At 40.1% G+C, this 17,689-nt stretch overlaps 1 protein-coding gene across 1 annotated transcript in view; it reads right to left on the bottom strand.

The window, feature by feature from the left end:
* The window catches only part of trmt13 (tRNA methyltransferase 13 homolog), a 62,862-nt gene that overhangs the window by 2,540 nt on the left and 42,633 nt on the right, over positions 1-17,689 (bottom strand). Inside the window, exons 9-11 of the mRNA XM_047050009.1 lie at positions 4,828-4,902; positions 1,842-2,027; positions 1,139-1,532 (exon numbers count right to left, since the gene is read on the bottom strand). Of these exons, the coding sequence (XP_046905965.1) occupies positions 1,139-1,532; positions 1,842-2,027; positions 4,828-4,902 (655 nt within the window). The remainder of the gene's footprint in view (positions 1-1,138; positions 1,533-1,841; positions 2,028-4,827; positions 4,903-17,689) is intronic.

Below are 17,689 nucleotides of genomic sequence, written 5' to 3'. Positions count from 1 at the left end.
AATCAGGTATAAAAGTCAAGACATTTATTAATCTTTTACTTGTGGCTAATATCTTGCCCAACTTTCCCTCCCCAAAAGCAGACAATGATCTAAAGCACACTGCTTCCAAAGTTTGCATTGCTAATGTGGGAATAAACTGGGTTAAGATGCCACATCATTTTATGCTTCATGTATAGAGATCCAAATAAAGTGGAGTGTCTTTCCTTACCCACTTACAGTATATTCGCAAATTCCTTGCAGACTGAAAAAAAACACTACATGTTATTGCAGTGTTTACCCTATGTTGATTTTGCCGTGGCGGCCCGCCGGCAATTTCTGCCGCCACGGTATCAGAATTAGAGCTGTACAACATTTTTGGCCGTCTATCAGCCGTGATTGTTAGAGCGCATGTCGGAGAATAGCACAGCAAGTTGAGATTGCGCATGTGCGTTCTAAATCGTATAATTTATGTTGTCAGTTCGTTTAAGCCTGTTATTGTATTAGTCTATAGTTCTTGCAAATTTAAATTAAGTTAACTGGTGATTTTTGTTGTTTGTATTCTTCCCCTGCTAGCGAAATTGCACGTCTGTTGATTCGATACCGATTGCTGCCCTTGCTAACGTTTGTATTTAAGGTGCATTATTATGCTTAAATTGCCTAGTTTTAATGAATAAATAGTGGGTATATAAGTCGCTCTGGATAAGAGCGTCTGCTAAATGACTAAAATGACAAAATGTATATTGTTATTATTTGCTACAGAATGCTTAGCCTATCAGATCAAATGAAGCAGACAGTGTACATGCTTCCGAGTGGCCTACCTTAATCTATAGGCTAGGCCAATGCATTTACAATAAGTTGTTACGTCAATTATTAATTGGCAGCATTTATGCCATTTACAACATACTGTAAGGTGTCTACTGTAAGTATGCTAATTTGATTTATTTAGGGGAAATAGGACAAAAGTATGTGCAATATTTCATTAGCTATTAGACTATTACATTAAGCTGCTCCGAAATATCGGGTCAGCCCTTTGTTTTGAGGGGGGGGGGGGGGGGGGGTAGACCTGACCTGCCCCCACTGCTAAAAAAAAAATCCTAGGGGAAACACTGTATTGATTTATCACACAAAATGATCTGATTAACCAAAAGCCAATACTTACTCCTGCAAGATGTTTCCATCCTCTCCCTTAGTTGACTTCTCAGTAGTATGGTCACTTTGACATGGCTGCATAGGACTCTCTTTGGCCTTTCTCATACCGCAAGTAGCCCAGCTTGACATGCGCTGAAAAGCATCAAATTCTGAAGCACCTAATCCTCGCTCTCTGAAGAACTCCTTTCCCACATAGTGCCTCCAGTCACAGCGATGGTGGCAGCATAAGGCAATGGCTATTCCAGATACTTTTACCTCGCCATTCAAAGCTCTGTCATCTGGTTCTAAGTCCTCTATGGGTAGAGGCAGAATTTTTTTTTTTTTTACCCCGTTGCTGGGTGGCTGGTCATCCATCCCGTGATGAGTTTTCCCTGATCTCTCCAGCAGACACCTTAGAGCGAGATCTGTTTAGAGCAGCAGAGGTTTATAGGGTTGTAACAGGTTTTTTTTTTTTTTTTTTTTTTTTTTTTTTTTTTTTTTTTTGTGTATTAGGGTTAGTATAGCGTACTATTTATTGTTATCTGTAATTTAGGAAGTTTTAGTGTTAGGGTTAGTATAGTCGTTTATTTATTGCTATCTGTATATTTAGGAAGTTCACTTATCTAAGCAGCATAGCTGTGTACTTATATGTTATGTTATGCCAAGTGCTTGCGTTGTCTTGTCTTAAGAATTTCAGTGCCCAGTCTAACCTTGTGTTGCTCTGTGCACCTGACAAATAAAAGACTTGAATAAGGCAATGGCTATTCCAGATACTTTTACCTCGCCATTCAAAGCTCTGTCATCTGGTTCTAAGTCCTCTATGGGTAGAGGCAGAATTTTTTTTTTTTTTCTGGGTGGCTGGTCATCCATCCCGTGATGAGTTTTCCCTGATCTCTCCAGCAGACACCTTAGAGCGAGATCTGTTTAGAGCAGCAGAGGTTTAACAGTTGAGCACAAAACACAGTTCCAACAAGCACTGGTAAAATCACTATAATCATAATGAAAATAATGTAATACATGAACAACAACAAATAATCTGTATATTTTATATATTGCATATGAATATGCTGACTTTACTTAAATGCTCATGCGATGTTGTACTAGGGCTGGGCGATATGGCCTAAAATGTTTATCACGGTATAATTCGTAAGCACTTGACTTATATGTTATACCAAACAGACACACTTTACTAATACATTTATTAATATATCGTGATATCCATGATATGGCAAAATCCATATCATGGCACAACGCAATACCGGTATTCGCGTTCATACCGGTATAGGCTACCGCCCACCCCTATCTTGTACACATTTTAAGTTCCATAGTGCAAAATATATTTGGCAGCTAAATAATATTAGTCTGTTTCTGCAGGTTTGGTAATCCAAAGAAGCAGTAGCCTACTTAAGGTAATTTAGATTTTTTTCTGATCCCAGTGTATCCTACATAAAAGATCTATGTGAAAAAACTATAAATGTTGGGATGCTGTTGAATGCTACCTCCACTGACTAACTATAAATGTAAATAAATATGTTTACTGGTGGATGGACAACATCTATCCATTTATACAGGATGACAGCACTCACAGGATGGACAGCACAACACATTTGAGCAGCTTTAGCTATGACCTCAGTGATTTATTTTAAATTACCGTATTTCTTTGATTTCACGCCACCCTCAAATAAACGCTTACTCCGACGCGGAGCGGAGGCCATTATCAGGTGATATTGGACACCTCGAAGGGCATTATCCCGCTTATACCATGGTCACTTGCCAACGATTTTTTTTACAAACATTAATTTATGTTTTAAGGCATTTTGCAATAGAAATCTAATGTTTTTCAACGTTAGCCAACTCTGATATTTATAGTCCGCTCAGCTCATAGAACCAACACCGGCTTTCCTTGGGCTGAGCTATTAGCCCAAAAGCTAACGTTATGCTAGCAGGATTCAAAGGCAATAACATTATGTAGGGTTGACAAACAGTAAACATAATTTTACAGTATGTTTGACAATAAGATTTGCTAGCTAACCAGCCATGTCACTGTCCCAAAATCAATATCAAGATTTTCACGAACAATATCGGCCATATACTAGTACTAGCTACAGTATGGCCGCAGCCTGTGGAGCGAGTTGAATAGCAAATGGATGTGAGATGATCGCATCAAAGTTTACATTTTCTCCAAACAGTGATTATAATTTGACAGTATGTTTAACAACAAGACTAGCCAGCTACTGAGCCATGTCAATGTCCCCAAATAAAATCTAGATTTTTAAGAAGAAAATAATCGGCCAGTAGTCGCTGCTACTGTCGTCTTGACCGCAGACTGTCTGAAGTAGATTGACTAGCGAGGTGAATAGCGAATGGGATGTGAGATGAGCGGTTACGTGACACTGACACACTACATTCAGAAAAGAAACATTTTTCGAATAGGTTAAAATAAATAGGCCTATTGAAGTCACTCATTGTTGTAAATACAAGTTAGCTTGTTAAAGTCTTTCAAAATTGTAAATGGAGGCTTTGACTCCGTCGCTGTTGTGATGGTTACTTATTTCAGATACTTTGTACAGGCTCCTGTGTAGCCAGCGGAATAATTTAGAACGGTGAAAAGACAGTTTTTCTGCAATGACGCAGTAGGTGTCCGTTATCACCGTATAATGTACACCCCTGCAGCCAATCAAAATCGAGCATACACCCAGACCATGGTATAATGTGTATTAAACGCCACCCCAGAAATACGGTAGTAGCAGCATGTCATTTTAACATTCTCATGTGTTGCACTAGGGGCCACTGCTAGCTAAATACGTTTCAAATATTCAGATTAGTAGCCTACTACCGGTAAACTTTGAGCCAGCTAGATCTAGATATAGAAGACATCATGCTAGCTATGGGCTAACTTGCCAGTCCCACCTGTAAAATCCCCCCAAGATAATCCCTAATTAAATCTTTCCCCCGACGTTGAAAACACTTCATCAGTTCTATGCCCCTCTCCAGATACAGCGTTCACTGCATGAGTAATTGCATTCCATGTATTGGTTTTATTTACTGCTTTGTATCCACTGCTGACGCTACTAAATATGTGTCGTTTATCGCCAACTTCTTGCAGCAGTACCTCTACTTCAGAATTACTTAAGTTTTTCTTTATTTTGGAGTCGCTGCCTCCACCGTTTTTACCACATCTTTTCGAAATTTTCTGAGCGTGCACACGGCCCTGCCATCTCATGTCCTTTTATGGGAATTAACGGTCAAAATTGGAGCAATGGGGCATACGCTTTCAATTTACGACATATTGGGATTCATCATTCTAAGACCACATCTGCGTACAATTCTGCTGTTTAGGAACAGGTCATGAATCACACGTAGACTTTTCTTAGGAACCTTCTTAAGAACAAATGTAAGAAACAACTTAGGAAGATATTGGTGAATGAGGCCCAATCAGTAGATTATTATTCATCATATTGCCTTATCTGTTATTATACTGTATTATGTCTTATTGTTCATTCATGTGTGCATGAATACAAGAAACCTAAACTATCTGGAGATATTACGTTTAGTCATGTTTACTTAGTCAGATATACTAATAAATCCAAAGCCAAACTGAATAGTCACACCGTTCAGTGGTTTAACATTTCCATCTGTGGAATGAAACAGCATTTAACTATGTCAAATGTATCAAAGTTTAAAAACATTGAGTCCCACCTTAGTGGTCCCTGGATTTACCTGTTGCTGCACCACACAAGTGTTTACCCATGCCAACCACTGGAAGTCCATTTTCTCCGAGGATGGGAACTTTGCCTAGAAGATACAAAATCAAAGCAAACACATTTGTGACGCGCTCTGGTGAAAAGGCGCCGTTGTTGGCCAAGGTAATTTCTCAGTTTGTTACATATTCAGAAAGCGCAAATTGTAAACTTTCAAATGATGCGTCATGCATTGACATCGCAAACAATTTGAAGAACATATGCGTATCTGAATGTTAGTAAACCTGCAATGCTCTAGAAGATAAATCCCCCTTGAAAGATTATATACCTTTTCACGCCTTCAGACAAGGTGTGATTGTTTTTTTGTTAATCATTAGAAGCCCAAAACACCGGTCATTTCACCGCAGTGAAGAGAAAGGTTTTCACTCAATCAAATTCCAGGATCCTGCTTGTGTGTTTTATCAGCCAGCATTTTTTGTTTTTATCACACTGGGAAAAGTTAGTTTGAAGCTATTTTCCTCTTGCTTTGTCACTTGCAGCCAGCTGCGCATTCGGCAATTGTTTCCCTGCCTATCAAGGCTGCGATTCACTTTTCTATCAGAATATGGGCAATTCCATGCAAAGATCACCCTTACCATAGAAAAAAAGTTGTGCCCACACAAATATAACTGTTGTTAAAATGTTCACTTAGGTCTATACTTCGTTGCATGTAACCACTCTGATTTAAATGTATAGACAATTGCACTCTTTTACATAATATACAAGCTGTGCACTCCTGCAAAAAAAACGAATGGCCGTTTTGTACCATTTCAAGAACGGGGTAAATGGACTCCAGTTTTCAATAAAATGTTACCATTTAGCATTTTCCTGATTGACAAGGGAATGATAGAGCATTGTGTATGCTCAGCTTGAGTTAAAAGCACAACCAGGGTCGGACTGGCCATCGGGAGACTCGGGAGATTTCCCGAATGGCCGGTTAAACAAACGGCACTATTCAAGAAACAAAATCCTAATAGTTAACGCTCACTTTGAGGACGGCCTTAATACCATTCAACTGTTAAACTGGAGCGATCCAAAATCCAAAGGGTGGGGGTGGGCATTTCCCCCATTAAAACTTAAACGGTGTACTTGTCCGTCCATTTTACAGATCATGATTGGTCAAAAATCGTTTTCTGGGTACAGCCAATTCGTTGGAGCTATTTTAGCTAACATCGGTGTTTCTTTAAAAAAGAAATGGAAAGGAAAAGAAAAGGAGAAAAACAACGGGCACAGCAAGCAAATGCTGCACAATGTAGAAGTATAGAATACATGTTTACGCCGTCAAAAGACGGAGAGAGTTTGCAGCCCGAAGATGCGGCTTTACCAGAGGCGCCAGGTGCAAGTAGCTGTAAACTGCTGTAATTTCGACATTTAGAAATTTCAAATATCATTCAGAACCATATTGTTTAAATTTTTCTAAAAACATTATAAATTTGGTATTACTGTTAGCCAATATATAGGATTTATATTTACATTTTAAATGAAGTAAAAGAAAGGGCCAAGAGAAACAGGCACTTATCTAAATATGCACAACATGTTTTTTGGCTTTAAATAATAAATGTGCTATGTGGCTCAAATGCAATTGTCTTGATTTTTTGTTCTGTGTATTAAAGCAGGCACAGGTGACACATGGAAAGAGATGGAGGCTGCTGTGGTGACAGGGTCCAGTGGAGAGACTATGACAGGTGCAGCACTAAAACTGTACACAAGAGTCTGTTCACAGGGTTAATATATGGAAATTAGTTTGTTGAATAGATAGTCATTATTGAATATAGTTAACTGATTATTGTTCTTTTGCCACATCAAATAGCAGATGCAGAAACAGAGACAAGTATGGAAAAAGAAAGTGAGGAAGAAAGTGGAGGGGGGGGAGGGTCTGTGTTTCAAAGTCCCGGGCTGTTTTTCAGTCCCAGTCCGACCCTGAGCACAACTAAATGCATTAAGCCGTTTAGGAGTCAGTGAGTTCAATGCCCAAGTCACGTCTGTAACGTTTTGTAGAATAGGTTTATGCCTATCAAACAGTGCCGATGCTACAACATCCAAAGTTTCTGTGCAAAGCTTATTTATACCAATGGTTAGTTTAATAAAAAAATCTTGCCCCTTTGTTACTTTTAAAAACTTTAATGATGTGTTATGGACGTGACGTTACGGACGCTACACAATGTAAATCTTCACAATACACTGTTCACAACACAATGGAAATGTTCTCAAATGAAACGGCAAAGCTGACAATCATGTTTTCGCTGTTATAACCCTTTTCACCGACGTGTTTCAGTGAAACAGACATTCCAGTCATGATTATAGTCAGAATCATGGGTAACATGATATAGCCTAAACATATCATCAACGATCGACATCTTCTCCAGTGATACTGAAATTTCGAGTTGCCTAATTGTTTTGCCGTTACTGTCTTTGCCATAACCTCCATCCCAGCTCCATGTTTGTAATATTTACTTCCTACTAGAGAGGCAACTCGAAAGTGCTCGAGGGACTCGATTGGCGCTCTATAATTTGGTCAGCTTCGATCAAAGATGTCTTAAAGGGGTCATTGACTATTTTTGGGGTATTTCACACAGTTTATTTGTAACTCAATGTTTTTAATTTCAGTGCTTCATTAATAGTTTAATGTTGAAAATCACTATTCATGTAGGGCGTTTTATGTAATTTGCAGAAGACTGGTCCAGACGCGTCACATCCATGACGTTCAAACGTCATATTCGAAATGCTAGTTTTCCAAAATATTTTTAAAAATACTTTTTTTGTATTCATAACTCAAAATCATTTGTGTGAGAGTATTCACAGCTAAAGGTGATTGGTGACCATTCTGAACTTTTATAATAGTAATTTGACAACAACTAGTCAAAAAAGATAAGGGGCCCTTTTCTTGTACCCAGTGCAATTGACTTTGTACACTGACGCAAGTATCATTCCTATTTTGCACTCAACGGAAAGCGGACTTTTCCTTTCACAGACGCACGTCGGTAAATTAGGGAATAAACTTGCGCTCCCAGGGCAGTTCAGCGAAAAGAGGGGGCGTGTTCCGGAGCAAACGTTCCTTGGTGTTATTTTGCAGTTTGCAAAAAACAATTCCGCCACAGACCAGGAAAAAGTTAGTCTAAAGTTCAAGTTCAAGTCTAATTTGTTAGGTACACAGAACAACACAAGGTTAGACTGGGCACTGAAATTCTTAAGACAAGACAACGCAAGCACCTGGCATAACATAACATATAAGTACACGGAACTAATTTACATCTATGCTGAGCTTAGATAAGTGAACTTCCTAAATATACAGATAGCAATAAATAAACGACTATACTAAACCTAACACTAAAACTTCCTAAATTACAGATAACAATAAATAGTACGCTTTACTAACCCTAATGCACAAAAAAACTGTTTTAACCCTATAACTTATTCTAACCTAAGTGGAGTACAGTGCAATAGTGCAAATTTGCAGATCAGTGACTATGTCACTGTCAATGACCAAACAGGAGCCTGGTGGCGAGGTACAGTAGTGCAATGTTACTGAAAGAGCAACCAGTAGCTGAAAGTGACAGTGTATAAGTGACTGGGATGCAGTGAAAATTTCCATATCAGTGTCCATTGAGAAGCCTGATGACCCTTGGGTAGAAACTGTTGTCCAGTCTGCGTTTGCGCGACCGGATGCTGCGGGAACGCCTGCCAGAAGGCAACGGGGTAAAGAGACTGAAGGATGGGTGGGAACAGTCTCTTAAAATCCTGCTAGCTTTCCTTAGGCAACGTGTGTGGTAGGTGTCCTATAGGGCTGGGAGCTTCCTGCCGATGATGGACTCAGCAGAACGGACCACACTTCGTAGGGCCTTGCGGTCCCGGTCCGTGCAGCTACCATAACAAACTGTGATACAACCAGTCAGAATGCTCTCTATAGTGCATCTGTAAAAGTTAGTGAGGATGACTGAGTCCATACCAAACTTCTTCAGTCTCCTCAGGAAGAAGAGGCGCTTACGGGCCGCTTTGACCACCTTGTCCGTGTGAACAGACCAGGTGAGGTCATTGCTGATGTTCACCCCGAGGAACTTGAAGCAGCTGACCTTCTCCACTTCCGATCCATTGATGAATAGGGGTGCATGCTCCTCCTCCTGCCGCCTCCTATAGTCCACAATCATCTCCTTGGTCTTGCTGATGTTAAGAGAGAGGTTGTTGTCCTGACACCATGATGTCAGGGTGTCAACCTCCTCTCTGTTGGCTGACTTGTCACTGTCAGAGATGAGGCCCACGATTGTTGTGTCGTCAGCAAACTTAACGAGGAGGTTGGAGCTGTGCGTTGCCGCACAGTCGTGGATGAACAAGGAGAACAGGAGAGGGCTGAGCACACAGCCCTGGGGGGTCCCTGTGTTGGTGATCAGTACAGATGAGGTGCGGTCACCGATTCTCACCACCTGTGGCCTCCCCGTCAGGAATTGGAAGATCCACTTGCAGAGGGAGGTGCTTAGTCCCAGGTCCACAAGCTTGGAGACCAGTCTACCAGATGCTATTTTAAGGGTGCATACTTGGCCCGTGCGCACTACTGGCGAGGCCAGGCTCCTTTTCCTGCAAGCTATGTTACATTTCTTCCATGTCAATGATTGAAAAGAGTTTCATGAGTCTCTGTATGTGAACACTCCAATGTGACACTCCAAAAGGACCCTTGGTAACTAAGGTCAAATACTGAAGATAAAAAGGTATTATTTTTCATAATTGTTATCTCTAATGAAAGGTGGTACTTAGAACCAGTGTTGCGGGAAGAACATTTTTCGACATGTTGGATGCAAAAACAACTCCTTTCGAATGCACTGCAAGCTCTGCGCACCCAAGTAGGCTTCCACGAGCTAATGGCTTTCACAAACTTGCCGTATAATTTGAATAAATGCTATTGATAACATGCCTCTGAAGTTTGACTTTTTGCTCCATTACAATACTTATAGGCAACTAGTTAGTCATCACATCTTCCGCTCCATGAAACACATGTTAATGCTAAGTAGTAGGCTACACATATGGTACTAAAATGCGTTCATTTTCAATGGGCATAGACAGGTGCAGCCCACATTTTTTCCAAAGTCATTATTGCCTTTGGAAAAAAACGTTTTTGGGGGGAGGTGGGGTCGTGCATTACAGACCCCCGTGCCTAAGCTTTTGTCCTTAATGGCATTTTTTTCCCTTACATTACTACTTTTACTTTTATACTTTAAGTAGTTTTGAAACCAGTACTTTTATACTTTTACTTGAGTTAAAAGCTTGAATTGATGGTTCAACTTCTACAGAAGTATTTTTAAACCCTATTATCTATACTTCTACTTGAGTAATGAATGTGAATAATTTTGACACCTCTGGTAATATATTAGTTATTACTTATTATTGTTCAGTAAGAGTAGTGTGATTAAGTTACATTATTACTTTCTGTACAAAGTAATATTATTACTTATTATATTACTTTTACTATTAGTTTCAATAGTAACAAGTTTGACTTTGTAAAAAATGTGAAAGCATATAGGCTACAGACTAAACATAGTGTTTCCGAGCCGGTCCGCGGGCCTGGACCGCTAAGAGGTTCCGACTCAACTTCAACACACCGGCGAATGTAAATGCAACAGCTATATTTCTTGTAACATTGGCATGAAGTAATTGATAATGTGTGTTTTGATTAGACTACATGTAAACCTGACTCCTTAATTCTTTCTCCTCCCCCATTCCCGCTCTTTTCATCTGACCCATTGTATGTTTGGTTTCATGCGTTAGCCCATCAAACTCTTACTGAAGCCAATGACATATCTCCATTACAGGTCATTACATTTCCATTTATTTCAATAAATCATTGTGTACAGGGCTCAACAATAACGATGGCCTGATGGCCTGGGGTCAGTAAAAAGTAACGTCGGGACAGTTAAACTAGCAACTCACTGTTCCGATCGGGCCACTGCAAAGCATTGATTGAAAAAAAAATTTGCATTGTAAATTTGAACATCCTGCATGTTTTGCTATCTGCTAAATGCATAAATGACTTTGCAGCTCGTGGGGCGCAACGTTGGTCAATCAAGAGTTGAGTAGTGAGTGACGAGTGGTTGTCAAATTGTAATTCTCTAATCTCATTGCATTTTTAACAACTGGCACGAAACTGGTGCGAGACACTGAAGTGAAGTTGGCAGCAAAGGCGAGCTACAAGCTCAAACGGAAGCAACTTTTTTAATGGAACTAAGATGCACCTTCGTCTGTCGTATATTCCCGTCCAAAGCAGATAAAAGTGGATATTTTTACACAGGCACCGACAATTTTCGAAAACAATCCCTGACCAGCCATGCTAATATCAGACAGCACCTGGTTTGCGTGACAGCTAAGCGGGTGGTTGAAAATCCATCTTCCGGGCCGTTGACCATGCTGGTCAGGAATTTAAATGATGCCCATCGTGTTATTGCACTACTTATAACAACGACATATCACGTAATTAAGACAGACCAGCCTCCAACACACCTGATTCAAATGAATGGTCATAAGCAGGCTTCTGCAGAGCTAGATAACGACCCATTCATTTGAATCAAGTGTGATGGAGCAGGGAAACATCCAAAACATGCAGGACAGGTGTTCCCTGAGGACCAGGGTTGGGAAACACTACACTAGGGTATGCTTTCCCAAAGTTTCCCAGTCTGTCACTGTCCGAGCCCCCTTTGGATCAGACTATGTTAATTGGAAATATGGGGCGGTGTAACAGAGTTGAAGTGAACCTTACTTAGATTAAGTGAATTCTAACCAAAATTATATTTCACATACCATTGTCCATACACTGTCAGCCAAAATAGTAATAATTGGATTTGAATTAATAATGCACACGTAATATAATAATGATATATTTTTAGTCATGCTGAGCCATTTTAAATGACTGTTCTGCCAAGCAGCGTGCTACAGTTTGGGGTCACGTTCTGATCTAAAAGTCGGTGCTGGATCGGTACAATACTCCTTATTTTAGTGAATCCCCATTTTAGTCATGGTTATCTTTCCCTTTTATCTTAAAGTGTAGCATTTGGCCTATCAGTTAATAAATGTGTGTGGCAAAATTATTTTGAAGTCATTTATTAATTTTGTTAAAGATGTAAAGACAAAAACATTATTAGCTCACATCAAGTGCAATTAAACCTACTTGTTTTAGATGATTCCCTGCTCCAACACACCTGATTAAAATGCATGTTCGTTACCAGACTTCTACAGAGCTAGATAACGACCCTTTTTTGAATCAGGTGTGTTGGAGCAGGGAAACATCTAAAACATGCAGGACAAGGGGGTCCCTGAGGACAGGGGGTCCCTGAGGACAGGGGGTCCCTGAGGACAGGGGGTCCCTGAGGACAGGGGGTCCCTGAGGACAGGGGGTCCCTGAGGACAGGGTTGAGAACCACTGCTATAGACCAATTGTTTGTTTGGAAACATTCGGGATGCGCGCGCAACGTGGTTGCAGAACACCAGTAAAGGATAGCATTTTAAATGGCAAAAGGACCACACGGATAATACAAATGATTTAAAAAGACCAAAAAGGTTGAGGAGGACAGCCTTTAAGACAGAAAGCGATTACCCATTGATTTGTCGCATCAGAATTTTGATTTGGGTCACGAAAGTCTTGAAATTTGAGTGAGAATGTCGCCCGCTACAGACCGCATAGTCGAGCGGCAACCATGTCTTCACGTAATGTCACAAAGTTAACTAGAGAGGGTACAATTTCTGGGGAAATTGTAGGGTGTGCTTGCTTGCGTTGGTTGCAGGGGTCCGTATTTAAATTTAGCCATTTTTTTTTCTTTCTGTTTTCTTTTTTTTTTCAATTACATTTCAATGATATTTCTGTATATTTTATCAAAAAATGCATAGCTTACTTATTATTTATTTATAAAGATTACATATATAGGCTTGAGCCCCCCAAAAACTTCCATTAGCCCCCCCAAATGTTTCATATTTTAAATCTAAATGTGTTCATTTCTCTACCTAAAACCCACTAGAGGACACTATTTATAAGGATATTTTCAAAAATGTCTTATGGGGGCTCTAGTTTTGCTGGGTCACAGGACAAACTAGAAAAGGCATTTCCTGCTGAAAATGCGTTGGAATGCTGAAATCTGAAATCATTTTTTTAAATGGCTGAAAATACAGAAATGAGAAAATACCTGCAAGCTGAAATTAATTTAAAAAATGAGTGACTCACTCTAAAGAGGCAGTGTGGTAGCTGAACTGCATCATCTATCAAAGCTAAGAGCTGAAATAGCATACAATGCAGGAGAAGCTGAAAGTTGAACTGTTGAACAGAAGAAGAAGTAGGCTAGCTAGTTGTAACAAGAATATTATAGTTTTAACAGCTGAAATTAGTTGGGATAGTAATATCAGTAGCAGATGTAGCCTATCATTGAGTTCGTTTCCTCGGCTTTCTTAGTAGGATTTGATTGAATGAACACGTTTTTGCAGAAGGATGGTGCAAGTTTTGTCCGTGGAGCATACAACGATTAATAAAAAGAATCATGTAGACGTGTTTGAGTAATCGCATAACTAATTACACATGTAACGGAGTAATCGTATTATTGGCATAAACCGACAATGGCTATCGGGTTTCTCATAGTCAAGTGAACGCACTCGGTGGCATAGTAGAACAAAACAGTACCATTAGCATAGTAGTTAGTAAAGGAGATATTAGCAGCAGCATCTGCAGAATTAGTAGTTGTAGTGTGGCATAAGATATAGCAGTATCGGTAGTGGTAGTAGTTGTGTTGTGGTGCTCTTGGTCTTTTAATGAGACGAGTTGGCTGAATAGCTTGTCTTGTGTCTCCACTAATCAGCTAATACCAATCACCTGTGTAAGAGACTGGTGCTTGTTTGTGTGGTTGCCACGGTGATGGTGCAGCTATGGCTGCTAATGCGCTGAGGGCAGAGAATAACATAAAATGTTGCTAGAATCCACACCTCAAACAAGTTAACCTAGACCCAAAACTGTATGTCCAATCCAAAAAATTACAATATTTTCCGAGACCCAAGACTCTGCCGAAACCAGAGATGTCCTTTATATGTCTGTGCGGTCAGAAATACGACTCTACCGGCAGTTTATAAATCTGGTGGTTTTTGCCTTTTCTGACGAATTTGTCACCAGATTTGCATTGGACTCTTTGGGGCGAGAGTTGGACTTTGTCTCGCTTTCGTGGGGCTCTGAATAAATGTGTAAGTCTGATGGATTCCACAGACAACTGTCTTTGACCAGCACAAAATTAGCTATCTATTGATCCAAAAACGAAGCATGAAGAGCGAAAATTGTGGCAAGGCTGGCGAACTAGAAATACTTTTGGAAACTGATTTCGAAGCTCCCCTCCATTGTAAGCGTTTCAGTCTGCACTCTAGGCTTTCTCGTACACACCCATGTAAATCTCAGAAACGGTTTGAAAAAGTCATGAAACATAATCAGTGATATAAAAAAAAGTTGAATAGATATAAAAAAGCTGAATTATTTAAAAATAGTTTAGGGTTTTGTCAACATTTTAAAGTTCAAATGGTGGCTCTAGCTGAAAGATTGAGGAAGAAGAAGGAATTGGAAGTTGAAGAAGTTTTAAGAAGTTTGAGAGGATTTGAAAGAAAACTCCATTGGAAACCCATGTAAAAAATATTATGAATATTGATTTATATTAATTCAAGCATAAGAGGTACAAAGCTGAAAAGTCATAGCGCCCATGGCCTGAAACTGCTGAATATTTTGATAGCTGAACGGTTTTAATAGCTGAAGCAGCATTCCAACAATAATAGGTTTTATCTAGGGGCTTAGCCCCCCCAAAAGTGGGAACCTAGATTCGCCCCTGCAACTCAAAATAATAACCCTGCGTTCACACTGCAGCGACACGATGCGAGCGACAACATTTTTTCCAGTCATTTTCTATGGAGACAGGCGAATCGCTTGCGTGGTGCATTGTGGGTAGCGGCGACAGTTTAGATTTTCTCGACTTTATGCAAATGAGGAGCGATTTTCGCTAGCGATGGCCAATCGGAGTGTTTTCTTGTTTATCGTAACGTAGCAACCATGGTAAACATTTTTCATTCGCTCTGGATTTTTCATAGGCACTCGGGAAAACGGCTTAGGCGCGCGCCCAAATATTCTCTATGCAGGAAAATCCCTGCTTTCGTGACCCAAATCAGGATTCTGTGACAGATCAATGGGGAATTGTTCTCTCTCAAATGCTGTCATCCTCGACCTTTTTTGTATTTTTAAATCTAACTATTTGTATTATCCATGTCATTCTCTAGCCGTTATAACAGCCATGTTCCCGGTTTTCTGCCACCTAGATGTGCGCACAACTGTTAGTGTTGGAGGTGCAAGCTTTTTTAACCATAACGGGCGCGGTAGTCGGGAGCTGTACCCCGCAGTGTCACTCGCCAAATGGCTGAGCATCGGACACAATTTAGTCGCCAGCCCAAAAATCTACACGCCATTGGCGCTTGGCGGGTGCCACTTTCGAGCCCTGGCTACATCCATCCTCCATTTTCCCGAAACAACAACCATGTTAAAAAGTTAGGTAAGTTTATGTATTGATTAATAGTAGGCTATTTATTAAAAACAATGTCAAAAAAGTCAATTTAGATGTACTTAGAGGGTGTCTGTTTTTTAATCCACGAAGTAAAGGTCTAAAAAATAACCTTGACCTATGTAGCCTATCGTTCATGTCAATCACGACGTGTCATTTTAGTTTGATTGCGGTGGATGAGAGAGCTGTCATAGTACACGGCTTAAAGGGAATGTTCTTTCTGGAAGACGTCACGTGGCCGTGTGCATTGCTTTTGCCGTGGTGGATTGTATGATCCATGTTTTACCTTTCGGGCTGTTTAAGAATAGGGTGCACGTGCAATTAGCTTGACTACTTAAATCTGACTTGAATTAGTACGATTGCGTGAGCTGAAATTGGCCTTTCTGGAACCGCTTTAGCCCCGCTTAACTAATTAAACTAATTCAAGTCTGGTTTGGGACTTATCCCCAGTTTTTTTGAGCGGCCTTTATGGAACAGGCCTCAGGGGGTTTCAAACGTTATAATCTGTGTACCCCATTGTAAATAATATAGTCCACCATGTACCCCCATCTGATATAGTCATAATGTAGAACAATAATGTGATAACAAAACAATGATCTAACTGTGAAACATTTATAAACTCTTCAGCTTTCACATCAGGCATAAAGTGCATAGCGGCTTGTAAAAACAAATCTTTAAATTCAACTTTAAATTTGCTCAAGGTAAAACTTCGGCTTTTCATGCGTTGTGTATTTTGAAATGAACCAATAATTGGGTAATTGCAAAAACAACACTTCACAATTGGCTGGTACAAACACACAGGAGAAGGTATTAAACCTCCAAGTCGGCCTACCCAGTTGTTACATAACATATTTAAATATTTCTTCTGTTAAAAACAAGACATATTTTATATGTAAATTAGCCATGTTAACTCAACTGAAGTTTATAGAAAAGAGAGATTATTTATAAGATTGCCAAATTATTGTAAATACAATTCATTGTGCGCCATCAGATTTTTTCGCACTTAACCCCTGAAGAGTTTGCGTAATCCAAGGGGTATGCGTACCCCAGTTTGAAAACTGATGCTCTAGACCAGGGTTGTCAAACTCATTTTCACCAAGGGCCACACCAGCATTATGGTTGCTCTTAACCGGCCAGTTGTAACTATGATGTAACAATGTAAAACCATAGTTTTAGTTGCAGCTTTTGTGAACATAGGGCCTATTCTGCTGCAATTGCAGTCCAGCTTCTAATTCTTGGACAATCTGCTGTTTTTCTTGGAGGATACATTTAGCATATTTATCTCTGTCTTTGATGTCAAAATGCCAACGGAGATTGTACTCTTTAACAACCAACATCACCTTATCACACACATACCGGTTTTTCTCCTTGAAGTACAAACATTCGCTTTCCCATCTTTATTGAAACTGCCTTCCATCCAGGGCCGGATGCAGCCTGCTTTGACTGGGGATGCAGTGAACATTTGGGGGGGGGGGGGGGGGTATCATGATTACGAAAGGGGATCGTATTATTTTTAATATGTGTAGGCCTACCATTTTTGAGACTGCTTATCGATCCGAGTGTTAATCAGGCACGGAGCCAGGCCTTGTAAACATTCGTGGATTAGCCCAAACCTAGGACGTATTCTGGGTTTGTTGTGATGCTCGATAGGGGCTTGCACACTTAATGCAAGCGTGCATAGTGCAAGAGCGAACATTTTTGCCCTTCATTTGAGCTTTATGTAAAATAACATTGCCGTTTTCCAAGTGGCAAAACCTTGTCTCGTAAAGGAGATGTCTGTCATTTCTGGCTCCAAATTGTTGACAGGGTAAGCAGAAACTAGCTTGGCTGAGTACTCTAAGCAAGTTTGAGAGCAATACCAACTTGGGTTGAATGCTGAGGACCTTGGCTGAAAATGCACATGGGGTACGTTTGCAGAACCGGCTGCATTGGAGTGCTGTCATTCAAACCATGCTCGCCTTCACCCAGTTAAATTTAAACATGCATTAAACACTGATCTGTATACAATGCTTTCAAGACGTGGGACAGGGATGGAAATTCATTTTTTGTCCACCGGCCACTGTGACTGGTGGATTTCAAAATCTACCGGCCACTCAATGTTTTTACCAGCCTCTTTCTTGTTTTTAACAGACAATGTGTAACTGCATGTGAAAATTAATACTACAAGATCTACAATACTTCAGCAGTTTACTTAATCTCAAGTTTAAATGAATCACTGACACTTTCTCTTTCTCTCATACATACACAAACCACGAACTGATATACATTTCATTAAATGAGTAGGGCAGATTAAACAAC

This window comes from Hypomesus transpacificus, chromosome 26 (assembly GCF_021917145.1).
Source record: "Hypomesus transpacificus isolate Combined female chromosome 26, fHypTra1, whole genome shotgun sequence".
Lineage (NCBI taxonomy): Eukaryota > Metazoa > Chordata > Actinopteri > Osmeriformes > Osmeridae > Hypomesus > Hypomesus transpacificus.
Note: the sequence above shows the minus strand (reverse complement) of the source record. Positions and strands in the feature narration are given on the sequence as shown.